A 16,313-nucleotide genomic window follows, 5' to 3' on the forward strand; every position below is an offset into this window, starting at 1 on the left:
TGGCCATCACCGGTACAAAAGGAACAGCAAGATCGGTGCCCATTTTAATGAGCGGTTACCCAAACACCTGCTGCGTTAATTTTTGTTTTTATATACCAAAACCCTCGCCCCCAATTTGTGTGCCCGACCGTAATCTTATCAATCTCGTATGTCGCAAGAGCAGAAGAGACAGAGAGAGAGAGAAAAATCACAAAAGGACGATTTATTTTACTGTTGTAACGAATATAAGCCTTTATTAATGTACGTTTCGTTTTGAAAACATCACAAGCATAAGCGTTAAGCGCTTACGGCGTTCATGGGTTTTTTTTGTGTCGCAATAAAACAAGCGTAATACGGTGTACAATTAAGGATGTTTTTTTTTTGTTGGTTTACATTTGTTCTTTTGCATCCTAAAGCGGAAAGCAGTACGCGAACGCGAAAGTTACATGCGGATTAGAAAAAAATAAATAAATTAAAAAATAATATATTTCCTTCCTTTTGTTTTCGAACTTTTTCGCCTTTTTTCACACACGCACCTTTGCGTCCGGTTGATACTTGAACCAAATTAAAACACACATCGAAACGGAGAACAGAAAGCACACGATAAGGCACAGGAAGATTAAAGCTACCGCGCAACTGATGCGCCCATTTTCTACGCGCATCATCTTAAGCCGTTCAGCAATGCAACGATAAACGATCGATTCTAGTAGTTTCTTTTTTTGTTTTAACGCACGCTTAAGCTTTTGATGGTACAAAAGATAAAATAATAATTATAGTATTTATATTGTCCGCTTCCTTTTCTGCGCAATCTTAACTGTATAAAGTGTTTTTATCTCTTTTTTCTGCCTATTTTAGTTTTGTTTCGTTTAGTTTTCGAAATTGGTTTTTTGTGCTTTGTTGCTTCGGTTTTTTGTTTTACGTGTGCCTTGTATGTTTAGTTTATTAACGCTAAGCAGGGATATAGTTTAATTAAGCACGTTTTTGAACTTATGTTTTTTTTCATATCTGGTAAATACTTTTTTTTGATTTAAGCAACGATCTTTTTTTTTTCGAGCAACTCCGTACCAACAAATTTTGGGTCTTAGTTTTAGGATGCTTTTGTTCAGGTTTCCAATAATGGCACGTCCCCTTACGAACACTAACAGCCAACTCTTTTACTTCTGTCGATGGTTTCGCAATTCCATGCTGGGGTGGTACTTGATGCGGCACGTTATGGTTGCTACCATCACGGTTTAGGAGTGATGTTGCGTTCCTGGCGGTGCCCGATAGCCCGGGTAGGTGTTGTTCAGTGCGTTCTTTGCAAAGAAGCCGGAATAGTCCTGCAAACCGGGTGGCCCATGGTGTAGTGTTGCGGCGAAAAGAAAGAAATAAAAAAGGAGAAACAAAAACACATTAAAATGGATCATCTAGTTATGAGTAGGTGCATTATTTTTAGTACGAGAATAAGCTTGATTAATTACGAGATAGCAATTATGGTAGCTATGACACATTCACTATGCCATTGACTCTACATTGGATAAATGCGTTTACATTTACTTCATCTAAACCTTTGTAGTTTGTTTGATTAAGATTTCTTTGCATAGAATTGATTTATTTTTTAAGTGTAACATTTTTTTACTTGACATCAATGCCTATTGCAATGAAGTACTGGGCGTCTCCATTATACAATTTAAATGCTAACAAATAGATTGAAACTTGTCTGAAATTAGAAAATGTTTCTCTATCTAATTACGTTTGTTTATTGGTATGTATGTACATATATTTGAAGCAGATGCAAGTGTTTCTTATTGTAGCGTTATACTCTAGAAACATTTTTTTACTTGACACCAATGCCTATTGCAATGAAGTACTGGGCGTCTCCATTATATAATTTGAATGTTAACAAAGTTTTAACTTGTTTCTTGTTTCTATATTTAATTACATTTGTATATTTATTTTAATTTTGTTTTGATTATTTGTATGTATGTATATTTGAAGCAAATTCAAATGTTTCTAATTTTAGCGTTATACTCTAGAAACATTTTTGATTTGTCATCAATGCCTATTGCAGTGAAGTACTGGGGGTCTCCATCATATAATTTAAATATTAATAAAGAGATCAAAACTTTTCCAAGAAAAAGGAAAATATTTCTATATTTAATTACATTTGTTTATTTGTATGTTTGTATATTTGAAGCAAATTAATTGTGTAGGTGTTTTCGGTAGCTGATTCCGTAATTACGATATTTTGATTGATTAACGTGGGACCGATGTACAGTTTGGACACCTTTCCGCTCTAATTCCGATGATCACCAGATTAAATTAAACAGAAACTAAAGCCAAGAAAAGTAAAAAAAGGGTGGAAACAACCTACTCAAGGTTGCAGTGCCATAAAAAAGACACTCGATGAACTATCTTGAAAAGTCCAAAAATGCATACGTATTGCAAACTTCTAGTCGATTGCTTAGAAAAGTCTTTCCGTGATAAAGTAATACACTAGCTTCTCGGAATATAGCATAATCCGTTCCAAAGAGCAGGTTTCAATCATACTCGATGATTATAAATAAATATCAATTATATCGCTCGCAACCATGCAGTTAGCACAGGATGGAACCCATTGATCTTACTTTTCCATTTCCATTCACTAATCACACATTTCAATTGAACGGTGATTTATTTAGTTAACACTTGAAATGAACTGAATGTAAAAATTGTTTCGCATCAAACGATGCAGAAAACTTTCACCGTTCCTGTATCTGTACCGCACAAACGTACCATGTGCACAAACGTACATGATCCATGAGATTAATTAATTTACCGACTGGAGTGGAATAGTTTTAGTCTCCATTCAACGTTTCGCATTCAATTGAATGTAGTGAGATAATTTTTCTACCCGGAAAACCTTTGTGTATTTATTCATATAATCACGTCGCTATTGCATCGCGTGAGTGATTCTTAATAGTACTTGAACATCGTTACGTCCTTATTTGTGACGTTTGTGTTGTATTTGATCATTGGGGAGTATAGTTTAATTTTTGTTTCACTCAACATACCACGATAAAATCCTACCATATGCAATTTTATAACATTTAAGTTCAATTATTCAGTTTAAAAAGATAGAACGCGTTTTGTTACTAAATCTGTTTTCATTATCACTAGTATAAAATGAATTTTATATAATTTGATAGGCTCTCACCAAAGTCATTTAATTGTTGGTTTGCTTGCTTATAATAATTTTCCTTGCTGCAGCTGGCCAGAGTCGGAGCTCTTGCCATTTCCTTGCGGATCGATAAATCCTATTAATTTGCACCAGCATTCGAAAATCTTGCACGAATTAATTCCATCGAAAGGGCAATTATTCGTGTGGCAGCGGGTTTACTTCTTTTTGTGTTTCAGTTTCGACGAAATGCGGAAAGCCATATCACGCTCCGCACTAACCATTTAAGGACTCTGTGTATGTGTGTGTGTGAGTGTGTCACGTTAATGGTGTTGCAAAATGGAGGAACGGAACGAAAAAAAAAATGCCAAGCGTTTGAAACATGGTCAAACCGGTTGGGTTGCTGTGGCGTAGCCATAGTTCGCGATAGTGTTGAAATCCTTTCCCAGGTGGGGTGCACTTTTTTATTCCGGAATTTCCGAACAAAAGCTTGACAAGACTGCAAGGGGATGAGAATATGGCTTTTTGGTGTTTGGTGTTTTTGGTTTTTTTCTTTTGCTTTCACTACTCTCGGTGCCAATGTGTTTCGCGACTGTCACAACTCTTTTTATTGTGCAGCATGCAGACCAAGATGAGGCTACTATCAAATTATTAAACAAAAAAAAAAATGTATAGCCAAAACCCCATCCTTGCGACCAATCGAGAAAAATGCGTTGAAAGGGAATAAAATCCTCCGACCATCACATACACCATATTCGGTTCCGCCATTGTTTTACGTGCCATTTTATGCTGGGGAGTTGAATTTCCCTGCCCTTTTTGTTTTTGCTAACGGAAATCTCTCAACCCCGTTTGCAACGGATATCCCGCGTGTGCGGATGATGTCAAACCGAACCCCGATAATCTCGTAGGCTCGTTAGTTGTGGCTTGTAACAAACAAAAAAAGAAAACGATAAAAAAAACATGGAAAGGAAACTATCGGTCCCCTCCTTTGTTCACGTTTGGCTTAAAGGTGTCAAACTACAATACGGCTACCACATTTTTTGTCACCTTCGTACACCTTTTGTGTGCATATGTGCGAACAGTTTTTCGTGGAAAAACCTCATGGAGGCTAACTTTTTTTCTCTGTCTCTTTCACCTGCCTCATCTTCCGTCCATTATTCTTGTACCCTTGTCAGCAGGATCGATCCACTTTGGTTAGGAGTTTATGTGTCGTCCCAAAAGAGGTAGCGAAATGACTTGGTTTGGGTGTGCATGCGATACAGATCTACCTAAATTGATAAGCTTTTCTCATAAACTGTTCGTCAATTTGCAAATATTATCTCTACACGCTAATATTTTCCGTCGATAGCCATTGTTAAAGAATATTTAATATGTACGCTTAAGGCCGGTGGAGCAAATTAATAATTTTTAATGGGTTTTATCAATGTTACCAATATCGAAGGAAAATTAAATACTGTTCCCAAACCCTTCTGTACTATGTTAAAATTAATTTTCATTTTTTTAGAGAATAAATTACAGAAAATAAAATTTTGCATTTTTGCTTCAGAAGTATTGCAATAGTAAAAGCTTCAGCCTCGAACGGAATACCTTTGTCAGCAGGTTTATAAGCTGGTAAACGGTATGCGTCTACAGCTGTGATCGTTCACTCGGCTAGATTCCAAACCAGCTGTCATTTCTCTTCAGCCGGACGTTAGCAAAATGGAGTGAAACGTTTCGCGATTCAATCTACGATGCCATCATGCAGTTCACCATTTTTTTATACATCGAGTGGGTGGAACAAAAAATAAAGAAAACAAATGATTCCGATAGGTAGATAGGTTTACTTCTATCTCTTCGATTAACTATTTTTCTAATCATCAATGAAAAATAAATAAATTTCTTTTGTTTTTAGTTTGTTCGTGATTAATTCAGGAAAAGTACGCATAATAATATGTATCATTACCAAATTTCTGTAATATATGATCAAAATGATCAAAATACAACAAACGGGGAAAAGATGCTTTTTTGAACAATTCTTAGCTATATGTAAAACAAAAATGCGCTCAATAATGACCAGACAAAACATCAACTGAGTAATTTAATATCGCACGTATACTTTTAATAAAGCTGAAAAAATGCTTCCCCCTTTTTTGCATAAATAAAACATAAAATTTCGTGGAAATTTACCAATCCATCAAATTAAGAGAAGCAATACAACGCAGGAAACCTTCTTTTCAACCAGTAAATAATTTTTGCTCTTAGATCCATTGCACACAAGGGATTCTCTCTCACGGTGGAAAAAGTGACTTTGATCGACTTTGCCTTTTTCCGAGTGTGGATTTTTCCCGTAGCTTTTACTATCGGTTGCTGCTCGAAGAAAATCGTAACTATGCGGCTGTTTTTTTCTTCTTTTCTATGAGTGTTGTGTTTTTTTGTCTGTTGCTTAACGTCCGTTGAATTCAATTAGCATTGATTTTAATTCAATTTTCTTTCAATTCTTAGAAGAACGACGTACCGTGCTTAAAACACGATTGGTGTACAACCCTATGAGGTCTAGCATTTTCACCGAAGTGCACCAATGCCGGATCAGATATTAAGGTCAGTGGAAAAAGTGCGACCCAAAAGGTCGTACGTTCTATCCACTTATAGGTACCGTGGGAATATAAGCATAGAACGAAAAAAAAGGTATAAGTCGTTCGACAAAAAAAAGGACAGCGAGAGATGGAAACTATTCATACATATATATGAGTACAGATGGCTTCCAGCGACTGCAGTCGGGTACGTATGAGCTTTTTGCACACGGTACAGATCCTTCCATGGGCGGGAATACCATACACACGTACACTCTAATGAAGAGCAGAGATTTTCTACCGTCAGATGAAAAGCTTTCGAACCTGATCCTTTCCTTCAGGTGGACCAAATGTACGTAATTAGAAATCATGACGCTGTGTGACGTTGCCAACGCTTTTCCCGGTGCGGCTCGTTTCGGAGTGATCGTGATTGAATTTAATCAATGATGAAGAACCTTTATTTCTGTGTCCACGGGCGACAAGTAATCGTTGTACCTTGTCCATGTTGTCCGTTTGCTGATATGTCACGCCCAAGGTTGATAGTGGTTCTTGGACGACAACACCCGGATTACATGAAATGTGTGAAGATATGGAGGAGGTAGCTAATATTAATGAAATTTTCAAACGGGCTTTTCCTATGGGAGCTATACTCGTAAAGGATTGCAAATGAATTGATTAATTCGAATGCGAAATTGAATTGGATTTAGATGGAGCTTTTTAAGCTATATTGATATTCTTCAAGAAATAAATCGCAGCTTTAGGGTAATGTGTTTTTTGGAAAATAAGGAAAACAAAATGGCAGTTGCTATCAATATTCTATAATTTCTAAATTGAACAAGTAAGTTACATCTACTTACTAAATAAATGTGTCCCAAAACCAGCAACATACACCTCAAATGCCCCGGTCTAATGGATGTTAAAATACTTGTTATACTTCGTTAAGGTTAGCAAACGTTATTCTACCTTTAACTCTATCGTACGATGCATGGTGCACTGAAAATGCGTGCTGCAGTTTGAACTAGCTGCATTGAAGGTAAATTATTCTCTCGCATGTTCTTTCACTAAAACCTCAACAAACAATAAGCTATCTGCCCGTTGCTTCCGTTGAGTTGAAAAATTTCACCCAACAAGGCGTAATATTGTATTGACTTTAATTTAAAAAAAAGACCACCTAACCAACCAACAATAAGTGCGGCACATTTCACGGTACTGTGCAACATTACACCATAAATGATTCACTCGGCTACTTGCTGCTGCTGATGATGATAATAATCAGGGTAACGATAATGATGGTAAAATACTCGCAGATTGATTGTAGTCCTGTCCCATTGTGCAACATGACCGGTCCGTCAGTTATTATATATCTGTGTGGATAACTGGAACACAACAATGGCACAAACGATTGCATAAGCTTAACGAGGCTCGAATACGCTACCACGTGATGCATTATTATTATGTTGACCAAACAAAAGGGAAGCGAAAGCGTGAGCGATTCGTTGTAATTTCGCTAACGAATAGAAACAGTTTTACTGATAATTTTGTAATATTTTCAAACGAAGGTGTTTTATCACGCGTGGTGATGGAACAAAGCAATTGGAAATTAATTTTGAAATTGGTTAAATTTTGAATTTTGAATTAATTTTGAAAATTAGCTATATATGAAGCAAAATTAATTTAGCACCTGTCCGGATCGCTCATGGAATGCTTGCCTAATTTAATTTAATACCGTTTAGGAGAAAATTGTTAAAGTAAATGAATTTAGGAATAAAGGTTTTCTCCTATATTCTTTACAGATGCCGTCAAACGATTCCTGAACAAAAATAAGGAGTTGTCCTGCTAAACAAAGAATGTTTGCTCTGCATCTACTCGATATGGGTCTTTTTAGTAAAGGACTAGACTATAGTGCAGAAGGATTTAGATGGTTTTAACAAGGAGTAATCAATAAGCTGATCACTTAATATAAATGGCATAAACGAGGGGAGTCAATTATGCATGAAAGTTTACTCTTCGATCAAATATACGTTTTGAAAATGCTTGAAATTTTGATTGTTAAGACTGAAACAATATTGTTATTATCATATGTTTAAATTACCTTTTTAAATGAATTATCTATTGTGATGCGTTCAATGATGCATCTCTGCATTGATTATTTATCGTAGCACTTGTAATAAAATACTGTATAATTTACTTAAATTACAAATTTATCCAATTCTAATTCTCGCATACAAAACAAACAACTCAGCTGTTTCGACAAAATACACCACCTCATCGGTTTGGGAAATTTAAACACGACTCCATTGAACGGGCGATGTAATAATACGCATAATTATGATTGTTATTGAGAGATTACAATAAATTGAGCTTATTGGAATTTTGATTACGCAGATCGTTGGCAATAATTGGTTGTACTTATCACGTGCAACAAATTAAATTTAGGCCCTCTCTCTCTTTTTTCTGGAAAAAGATTAAAATTTATACGTACTATATGCGGCTCAAAAAAGCAAACATGCGTTTGGATACTAGGGAATTAGGATTATATTAGTCCTTCGTTTCTCGAGCCATTTAATTGAAACCGGATATTAAAGCGTATCGTAACTGACCATCGATACCAGTGTGTGCTTTCTTACAAAGAAATCTTATTAATCCAATGCGTTTTTGTTTTACTTTCGCCTACGGCGTGTTACATCCCTTTGTGCTTTTGATCCTGATGGAGACGTACGGTGAACGATAGGCTCACCATTATCTCTTGCATCTTTATCTGGGGGTGGTTTGATTTTTTTCTTTGTGTTTATATGTATGTGTGCTATTTTATGGTGTGGTTCTAGGGCTAATTAATTTTGGTCCATTACTTAACGAAGGCAACATATGACTTCGAAAAGAACGATTCACCACCAGATTGGTGAAAGCTTTAATTTTTTTTTGTGTGTGAATGGTTTTGAGCAGATATTGCATTTTATGCTGGTTTGGTGCGACCAGTGGCCATCTTATCGCTTTGATCGTAGTGTTTTATTATCTGCTTTCGAGAGTCTTTATTTCCTTCGGCTGTTAGTAACTCTTTAGCTTGAGATGAAGTTACCATCAGGAAAATAATTGGAATTATTTCTCTTATTAAATTTGCTGTCGATATTTTTAATTTACCAAAAACGATAATAAATCATAAAATTATCTTCTTGTTGTAATATAGCGATTTCACTTCAAAAAAGTTCTTTTATAAAAAAAAATGTTTTTTTTTACACCGCGAAAAAAACACGGAAGTTCAAAACAGAAAAAAATAAAAATAAAATTTGACCAATCTATGCATCGCAACCATATCGAATCGTTTGGTGTCAACGGTCGAGTTAGTTCCCTGGCGCATCAAACCACAAAATAGATGTACCATTTGGCTGAGGTTTAGCAACAGCAACAAAAGGGGAACAATTTACATTTGCGTACCGGAATCGTATTATTTGCGGTACCTGTCAGCGTGGTTTTGCGGTGTGTAAAATGTCCGAATAAATTTATCCACCACTTTCTACCACACGCCGATACATACATATTTTTGCACGCTCTTTGTTCTTTTACGGGGACAAATTTGTTATAATGACGTGGGGGAAGGTTTCGGTGAGATCTAGGTGAGACCAATTTGCTACCCTGATATGTGTGCGTGTGTGTGTCTCGTTCTTTTTTTCCCTTTATTTCTAGTGCAATGTTTCCCTATTACCCCCTAAACAACCCCCTAACAATGCTCTGAATTGTATTATTTTTACGGTAATTAGATAGCCTTCATTGGTGTCATTGGTTTTTGGTGGGACCGGAACGCTTAACCTCATGCGTATGGATTCACACTATTCCAGTACAGCAAATAGTGTTTAGCGTTTTGGCGAACAATCATACTGAGGGTTAGCCTAAACTACCCCCTCTCGATTTGAGTTCCGCTGCAACCAGCACTCCTCCCAACGTGGTCACGCTCGTCCCCGTTCCATTTTCTTCTAATGAGCGCCGGGTTTGCCTTTGGGTAAAATTCAATTAAAACATACATAAGCACTCAGCATGGCAATTGCAATTGTAATCCCGTACCGCGGGAAGGTAATAAAACATTGCACCCGTGGAAGAGCACGTGAGTCACTAGGCGCCTCCATCCCATATAGAAGGGTAGATCGGTCCCACGGTTCCACCTTTCGTGCTGGTAACACCACCATCCTCATCATCCCACCGCATGCTGCCAACTGTTGATTGTGTCGGTTAAATAAATGTGAAATTTTAAATACTTTTCGGTGGCATCGTTTTGTGGCCGGGTTTTCGTGGGTCGAGTACACGCCCTTACCCCCCACGGGAAAGCTAAAGTGCAAATCTAAAATTCATTCAGATTGAGTGTATGTGTGGGAAGGGTTTGGAGGTATGTAAAATTAGAACGTTACAATTAACACGCGAATCCCTTTTTTCGAGGTTGGAGGGTGTATGGTTTAAAGGAGAAATTATAAGTCGGGATTTTAGGGACTGTGGTCGTCCCTTTGAGAATGTTTTTTTTTCTAACATTTTTTCTGTTTTGAACTTTATATAAAAAATATTTGAAATCATATAAAGATTATTTAAAATTAATGAATTTGTGGTAACAATCAATTTAAAGTTCTGTTAACATAGATCGTTCTAATCTCAACTAACAAATGTAACTTAAATGGCTTTAAACACAGCAATTTCCAACCCTTCTTTGTTTGTTGATCGTAATTCGAAAGCAAATTGCAATACGGTTTTGATTGGTTTTAATCAAGAAAATGTAAGCATGTTTTGTCTCTAAGCAAACTTTACACCCCCTTGCATCGCTGCATTTCATTTGATGTTGGATAATTGAATTGTACCCAAGGCTTAACGGCTTAACCGTAATACTTCAGTCGTGAAAATGATAGATTATTCGTTTTCGGTTTTGGGGTGAACGGACCAGTAAGTTTAATTAAATTGAATACTAATAACACCATTAAAGGCGTTCTTTATTGGTTCCGTATGTCCGCTGCTTGCGGCGCCTTGGGTCGATGCACGATTGGATCGTTTCGATTAAAAGTGCCAAAACTTTTGGCAGCACATTCATTAAAGCATTTGGAAACTTTAGCAATACCGTGTACCTCCTGTGTAGGGAAAGGTAGAGAATAAAAAAAACCCCTAGATGGCTCATTCACTTACCTTCTGCTGGCGGCGTGGACGAAACGCTGGCTGTTGGGCTAGCTTACGGCGTTCTTCGTTATCCACCTCCGATTGGCGCTTGTATTCCTCCGGGGGCCACTTTTGATCTCCGCGCATATTGCTACCTCCTGTGCATGAAATGGTTTTCGGTGGGTGATACCAAAGAGGGAGAGAAAATACGAAAAAGACCATGTAAACAACAGTAAGCAGATTGAGTTTGAGCAAGTAACAGTAAGTGGCAAAATATACTTCTAAAAAAATAAATAAAGCAATTACAATAAAGTATCGTTAATGAGATTGCAATTTCATGAACAATAAGTATCGCGACGCTATTATCTATTCGATACAAAAACCCAGCCGGTGAACCGGCCGGTACGGTGCACGACTATAAAATCAACCCGTTGTCGTGTCGTGTAACATCGAAGCAGGAAAGAGAAAAGGAAAAGATTTATATTATTTTGAGATTTTCGGCGTGCAAAAACAAAATGTGAAATGAATTTGCTCCATTAGCGATTAGAAGAAATGGCGCATCATTATCGTAAACAAAACGAATTCACAGTGTAGAGTGTGTGTGCCGCCGTTTTTGGGCATGAAATCGATTTTCGATTTTTTTTTTGCCAATACAACATTTTATTTCCCCCGTGTTTTACGATAATGCGTTACATGGAGGCGTTCCCACAGTCAGTGGATTTGTATTTTTTGTTTATTTTGCTTTGTTAGAACGTTTATTACGTAGACGTCCCAAGGAATACTGGGTTCCTGGTCATGGCACCAAAATAGTATTTTCTTCGCTAAATTTACATTTAAATTTTTTTTTTCGCGAATAAATTAAATTAAAGATGAATAACTATTATTTTTTCGATGATAATTGTGGCTTCAATTAAGTCAAATGATCGCGCTTTAAATTTATGTTCAATAAGTTAACAGAAATATCCAATACTTTTTTTTATTCTTCTGTCATTGAAGAAGTGTGTTTTTTGCCGGCAAAGTTCCTAAAAAACACGTACTTCACAATGAACGTGATTGTACGATTAGCAAGAATGAAAAGATTTTCTCTTCACGGCAAAAGAATCTATTCTTTGAAACAAAGTATAACCACCATTACCAAGTCACTTTCGATGAAGCCATTTTTATCGTCGTAAATCTAAACCTCCAAATATTGCTCTAAACAAAAAAAAATCAAAACAAAAGAAAAAAAACAACCGAAAACATACTCCATTTCGTGTAACAGAAAAAGCAAAAGAAACGAAATTTTTTATGGTTGTTTATAAGCGCAAAATTTGCCATTGCTTTTGGACTTGATAAAAAAGGAAGGTGCAAAAAAAATCGAGAGACACGTCAGCAAATTTGGAATTTTATTTTTATTTAAAAAGAAGAAAATAGAGCCCATTTCGTGAACTTTCCTCACATTCGGTGCAGCTGCCATTTGGGTTGTTTGAGCGATGTTTGTTAGCCGGCATTCAGACTTTAGATTCTCGTTCCTGTCCCCCCCCCCCCCCCCCCCCCCCCCATGTACCGCTTTCTTCCTTCACCGGAGGCGGAGGCACCAAGGGGCTGAGTAGGTGGGATGTATGCTCATAAAAATTCACAAAATTTTCGCTTTACAATATAAATCGGTGCGCCTTTCGTTGGTGCCATTACAATTGCCTGCGGGGACTCTTTTTTTGGTCTCCTCACTCCCCCCGCCCTCGCTTTCCGTGCCAAAAAATGGAAATAGAAGCGAAGAAAACTTGTACACTTTTGGCGTACCATTTGGTACGCACATTCAGCACCGAAACCATGTGTCAGCCATCGGTTCATTTACATTTGTATGATTTAACCGATTTTGCACCGCTTCGCAGCCACTTCAGTGCGGAAGATGGGAAAGAAGCAGCGCGAACATTATGCCGTAGTCATGCGTGCCATTTCGGTACAGTGCGTTCATTCAAAATTGTGTGGCACGTGTATGACTTTTGCTTATTCCGCGGCTCGAGCGTTGAGCATGTTACGATATTTGTAAGCATTTATCGCGCACCCCATTTTGCTAACAATGCGGCTGATGGGAGTTGATGGGACAAAAATATTTTAACTATTCCAAGAGTGATTTCAAATATGATATTTGTTGCCAAGTTTCATCGGCACTCACGTGGATCGCGGGGGAAAAAAAGGCAAATCCGATTGTAGAAAATGTGTGACAAGGAAAAGCCTTTTTTCTGACAAGTGAACAATTCAATATCGTATGAGGAAATTTAAAAAAAAAAATCGCGTGAGTTTTCCCAACGTTTGTGTTCCGGTGCATCGATGATCGTTTTGAAGACGATGGGAAGCAACGCCTTTTGTAATACATCAATCGGCGTAAACGTTTCTTTTGTTTCGTTCCACTTGATAGAACATTGCTGTGCAAAACGGCACAGGTGATAAAAGCGCCATAATTTGAAAGAAACCGTTTTCCTTTGCGTTTTTGCACTTTACATCATCGAGAGCATTTTAACCTTAAAAAGAGAAATGGAAACCTCACGATACGGAGGGCCAACGTTGCGAGTGATGTAACACCGTACCGCAGGTTGAATGTGCCGATCCTATTTGCCAAGATGTGTGCTGCGTGCTAGAATGACGACAACCGACGACAAACGGATTGGCCCAGGCAGTGCCGAGGTTAGCACAAAGGCACGTGCTTTTCGTGCATACATCGATGTTTCAATGGTTGCACTCACGCGATGCATTTGCAAATCGGTATTGCACCCGAACTGCATTATCGGCCAAAAAAAAAACGAACGTCATACATTCGGTGGGTGAAGACGTGTGTGCATGACGAAAGTGTCTGGTCAGGTGTATGGAAGGCCAAGTGGAACAGCCCACTACTGCAACGAGTTCGTGGGAACGTGTAAGATTGAGTTTGGGGATTTAAGCTGAAGCACCGAAACGGAAGGAAAGCACAACCCTAGCAAGTAGCATAAAACGAAAAACCGTGTCGTATGTCGCATAGTTTTTTCTCCCTCGGTTCGGTTTTGTTGCTTTTGTTGAACCATTGCCACTACTGGCAGCCGAAAGGTTTCGCATGTGCTCGCACTTACTTACTGGTTGTGTGAGTTTCTGATGGCAAGCATAAAAGGTAAGCCATGAGGTCAGATGTAACATGAAACATCGTTCCTTATACAGTGGTACGATGGGAAGGATGAGGCGTAAGGGTAGTGATCGTGGCGTCTTAAGACGTTTGACATATTCTACAGCATTCGTGAACGGGAATTTTCGAATGCTGAATTGATGACAGATGGTTAAGAACTGGAATAGAATGGTTTGTAATTTTTTTTATGCGCGACTCTTTTTCCGACAACTTACAAGAAGGATTTTTTATGGTTTATTTATTTTCATCGTTTACTACACGTATTTTGCGGTATCTTGCAATGGATAAGGTAATGCAAGAAATCGCTAAAAATTGCTTAAATGAAAGAAAAACGTAGCAAATTTTTCTTTAATGTTTGTTTTACATATAAAGGTAGATTTTGAAAGAAAAAAAATACAATGATGATTCTATGTTTTCTTAGGGAAAGTTTTCCATTACAGCAATTAAAAAAAGGGCCATAAATACTTTAAATTTTAGTTATGATTGTTATGCCACCAGTATTCTCACCTTTAATTATTATTAAGTCATATTTAACAATAAAATATGATATTAAAATATCGTGCAAATTACCCACTTAGTAACGATTTCGTATTATATGAGTTTTAATGACTTGGTTTTGCAATTAATTTAAATCAGTGCATTAAAAAATAGAATATTCTATTAACAATATCGTAACAAACTAAATTTCTATACGCATTGCATATCTTCAGGAGCAGCGTTAGCCCCTAATTGGGCTGGTATTTTGTCTGGTATTTTCGTGGCATGATGCTTTAATTGACAAAACTTTTAACTTTCCTACAGTCTGTTCGCCAACTAGCTTCTTCTGAACAATGTGAAAAATAACCAATGATTAATGCTTGTTATAATTTAACGTAAATATATAAAAACTAACAAAAATAAAGGAAAATAGACTCTAAAGAAAAAATCGTTTAATCTTCGGCAAGGTGCAAACGTTCTATGTAGTTCATTTGTTTCGTCAAACATACATTCAACCAAAATCGACACGCTGCACAATGGTCTGTACGATGAACCCCACTCCCCCCTTTGCAAACACATCTCATTGTAGTTCTCGGCAAACATCTCACGCTCTCCAGTGCCGTACGAGCAATGTGAGTTGAATGTGCAAATGTGACGGATAAGCTAGAGCACACCGGTATGTGACCGCAAAACGATCACGCTTCACCCCCGCATCCCCCCCACCCCAAAAGAAACCGTCCAAATCCCCCTCTTAACTGCCGTCTCTCTACCAGAACGAGGATTGTTTGCATAGCACACACACGCTGCTACCATCAGGTTTCATTGGGGAGGGGTGGTACGATGACGCTTGAAGCCCTTTTCGGTGCGATGAATATTTGATGCGCGAAAAGAGCTTTCTATCATTAAATTGAATTTATTTTAGCTATTTATGAGCCCGGAGCCCGGAAATGTTCGCACAAAACCGTGGAAATCGTTCGCGAAAACCGATTGGTCGTGGAGGCTCGTGTCATGCTCATTTTGTAGCGGTATGGTTCTAGCAAACGAAAAATGGTACGATAATATGAAGCTCCGACGGTGCCGCCAAAAGATGAAGGTGTTTATTTGTGCTAAATGCGCTTTACGTGTTGCGAAAGCTCGAGTAGCTCGCTGTGAATAGGGGATTGATTTATGTGACGTACGTTGATGCATGTGTGTGTGGGGGTTGTAGGGGTCGCGTTAGAATCGGAACCACAAAACACAACCACACACACACAGAGTGGACCGATCACTGACTCGTCTGCAATGAAATCGTTTCTTCCTTTTCGTGTTGGATGTCCTTCACGTGAGCTTGAATGTAGCTTTTAGCGTAACGTATCGCGATCCGTGTCTGGGTCCGGGTTGGTGGGGCAATAGTTATGAGCACGTTATGGACAGGTACGACACCTTTGCGATGCCCTCGGAAGCTTCTCGGAACATTTGCTCCATTATTTCGATCCCGGGCATCAATAACGAAATCGGCAGACTGTAAAATGGAAAGCTTCCGAAAATCATAAATCAAGCTAAGGGCCAGCATCACACATACACACACACACACTTGAAGAATCACTTTGCTTCGTTATCAAATCACCTATTTGGCATCGTTGTCCTGGAAGGTGGGTTGGGATTCTTCCTCGTGCCAAGGTGAACGTGTCGCGCTAGAAAATCGACTTTAGTGTGGATGCCCAAATGGTGTTGTCCAAAGGCGATTCCCGGGGAACCCTTATTCGATCAATGGCGAATATCCAGCTTGTGGCACAAGCCATCGAAAAGCGTATGTCTTCGGAATGGAACATTTATTATAATATTCCGTAGCAGACCGCCCTCCAAAAAAGCCAACATCCATTTTAGGATGGCCGTGGGGAAAATTGGGAAATAGAAAAGGAAGAGGCAGAAAAAT

At 38.1% G+C, this 16,313-nt stretch overlaps 1 protein-coding gene across 1 annotated transcript in view; it reads right to left on the bottom strand.

The window, feature by feature from the left end:
• Window positions 1-201: 201 nt before the first annotated feature.
• The window catches only part of LOC125772421 (uncharacterized), a 69,300-nt gene continuing 53,188 nt past the window's right edge, over window positions 202-16,313 (bottom strand). Inside the window, exons 7-8 of the mRNA XM_049444124.1 lie at window positions 10,819-10,946; window positions 202-1,298 (exon numbers count right to left, since the gene is read on the bottom strand). Coding sequence (XP_049300081.1) covers window positions 1,212-1,298; window positions 10,819-10,946 — 215 coding nt within the window. The 3' untranslated portion in view covers window positions 202-1,211. The remainder of the gene's footprint in view (window positions 1,299-10,818; window positions 10,947-16,313) is intronic.

The sequence above is a fragment of the Anopheles funestus genome, chromosome 3RL, assembly GCF_943734845.2.
Source record: "Anopheles funestus chromosome 3RL, idAnoFuneDA-416_04, whole genome shotgun sequence".
NCBI lineage: Eukaryota > Metazoa > Arthropoda > Insecta > Diptera > Culicidae > Anopheles > Anopheles funestus.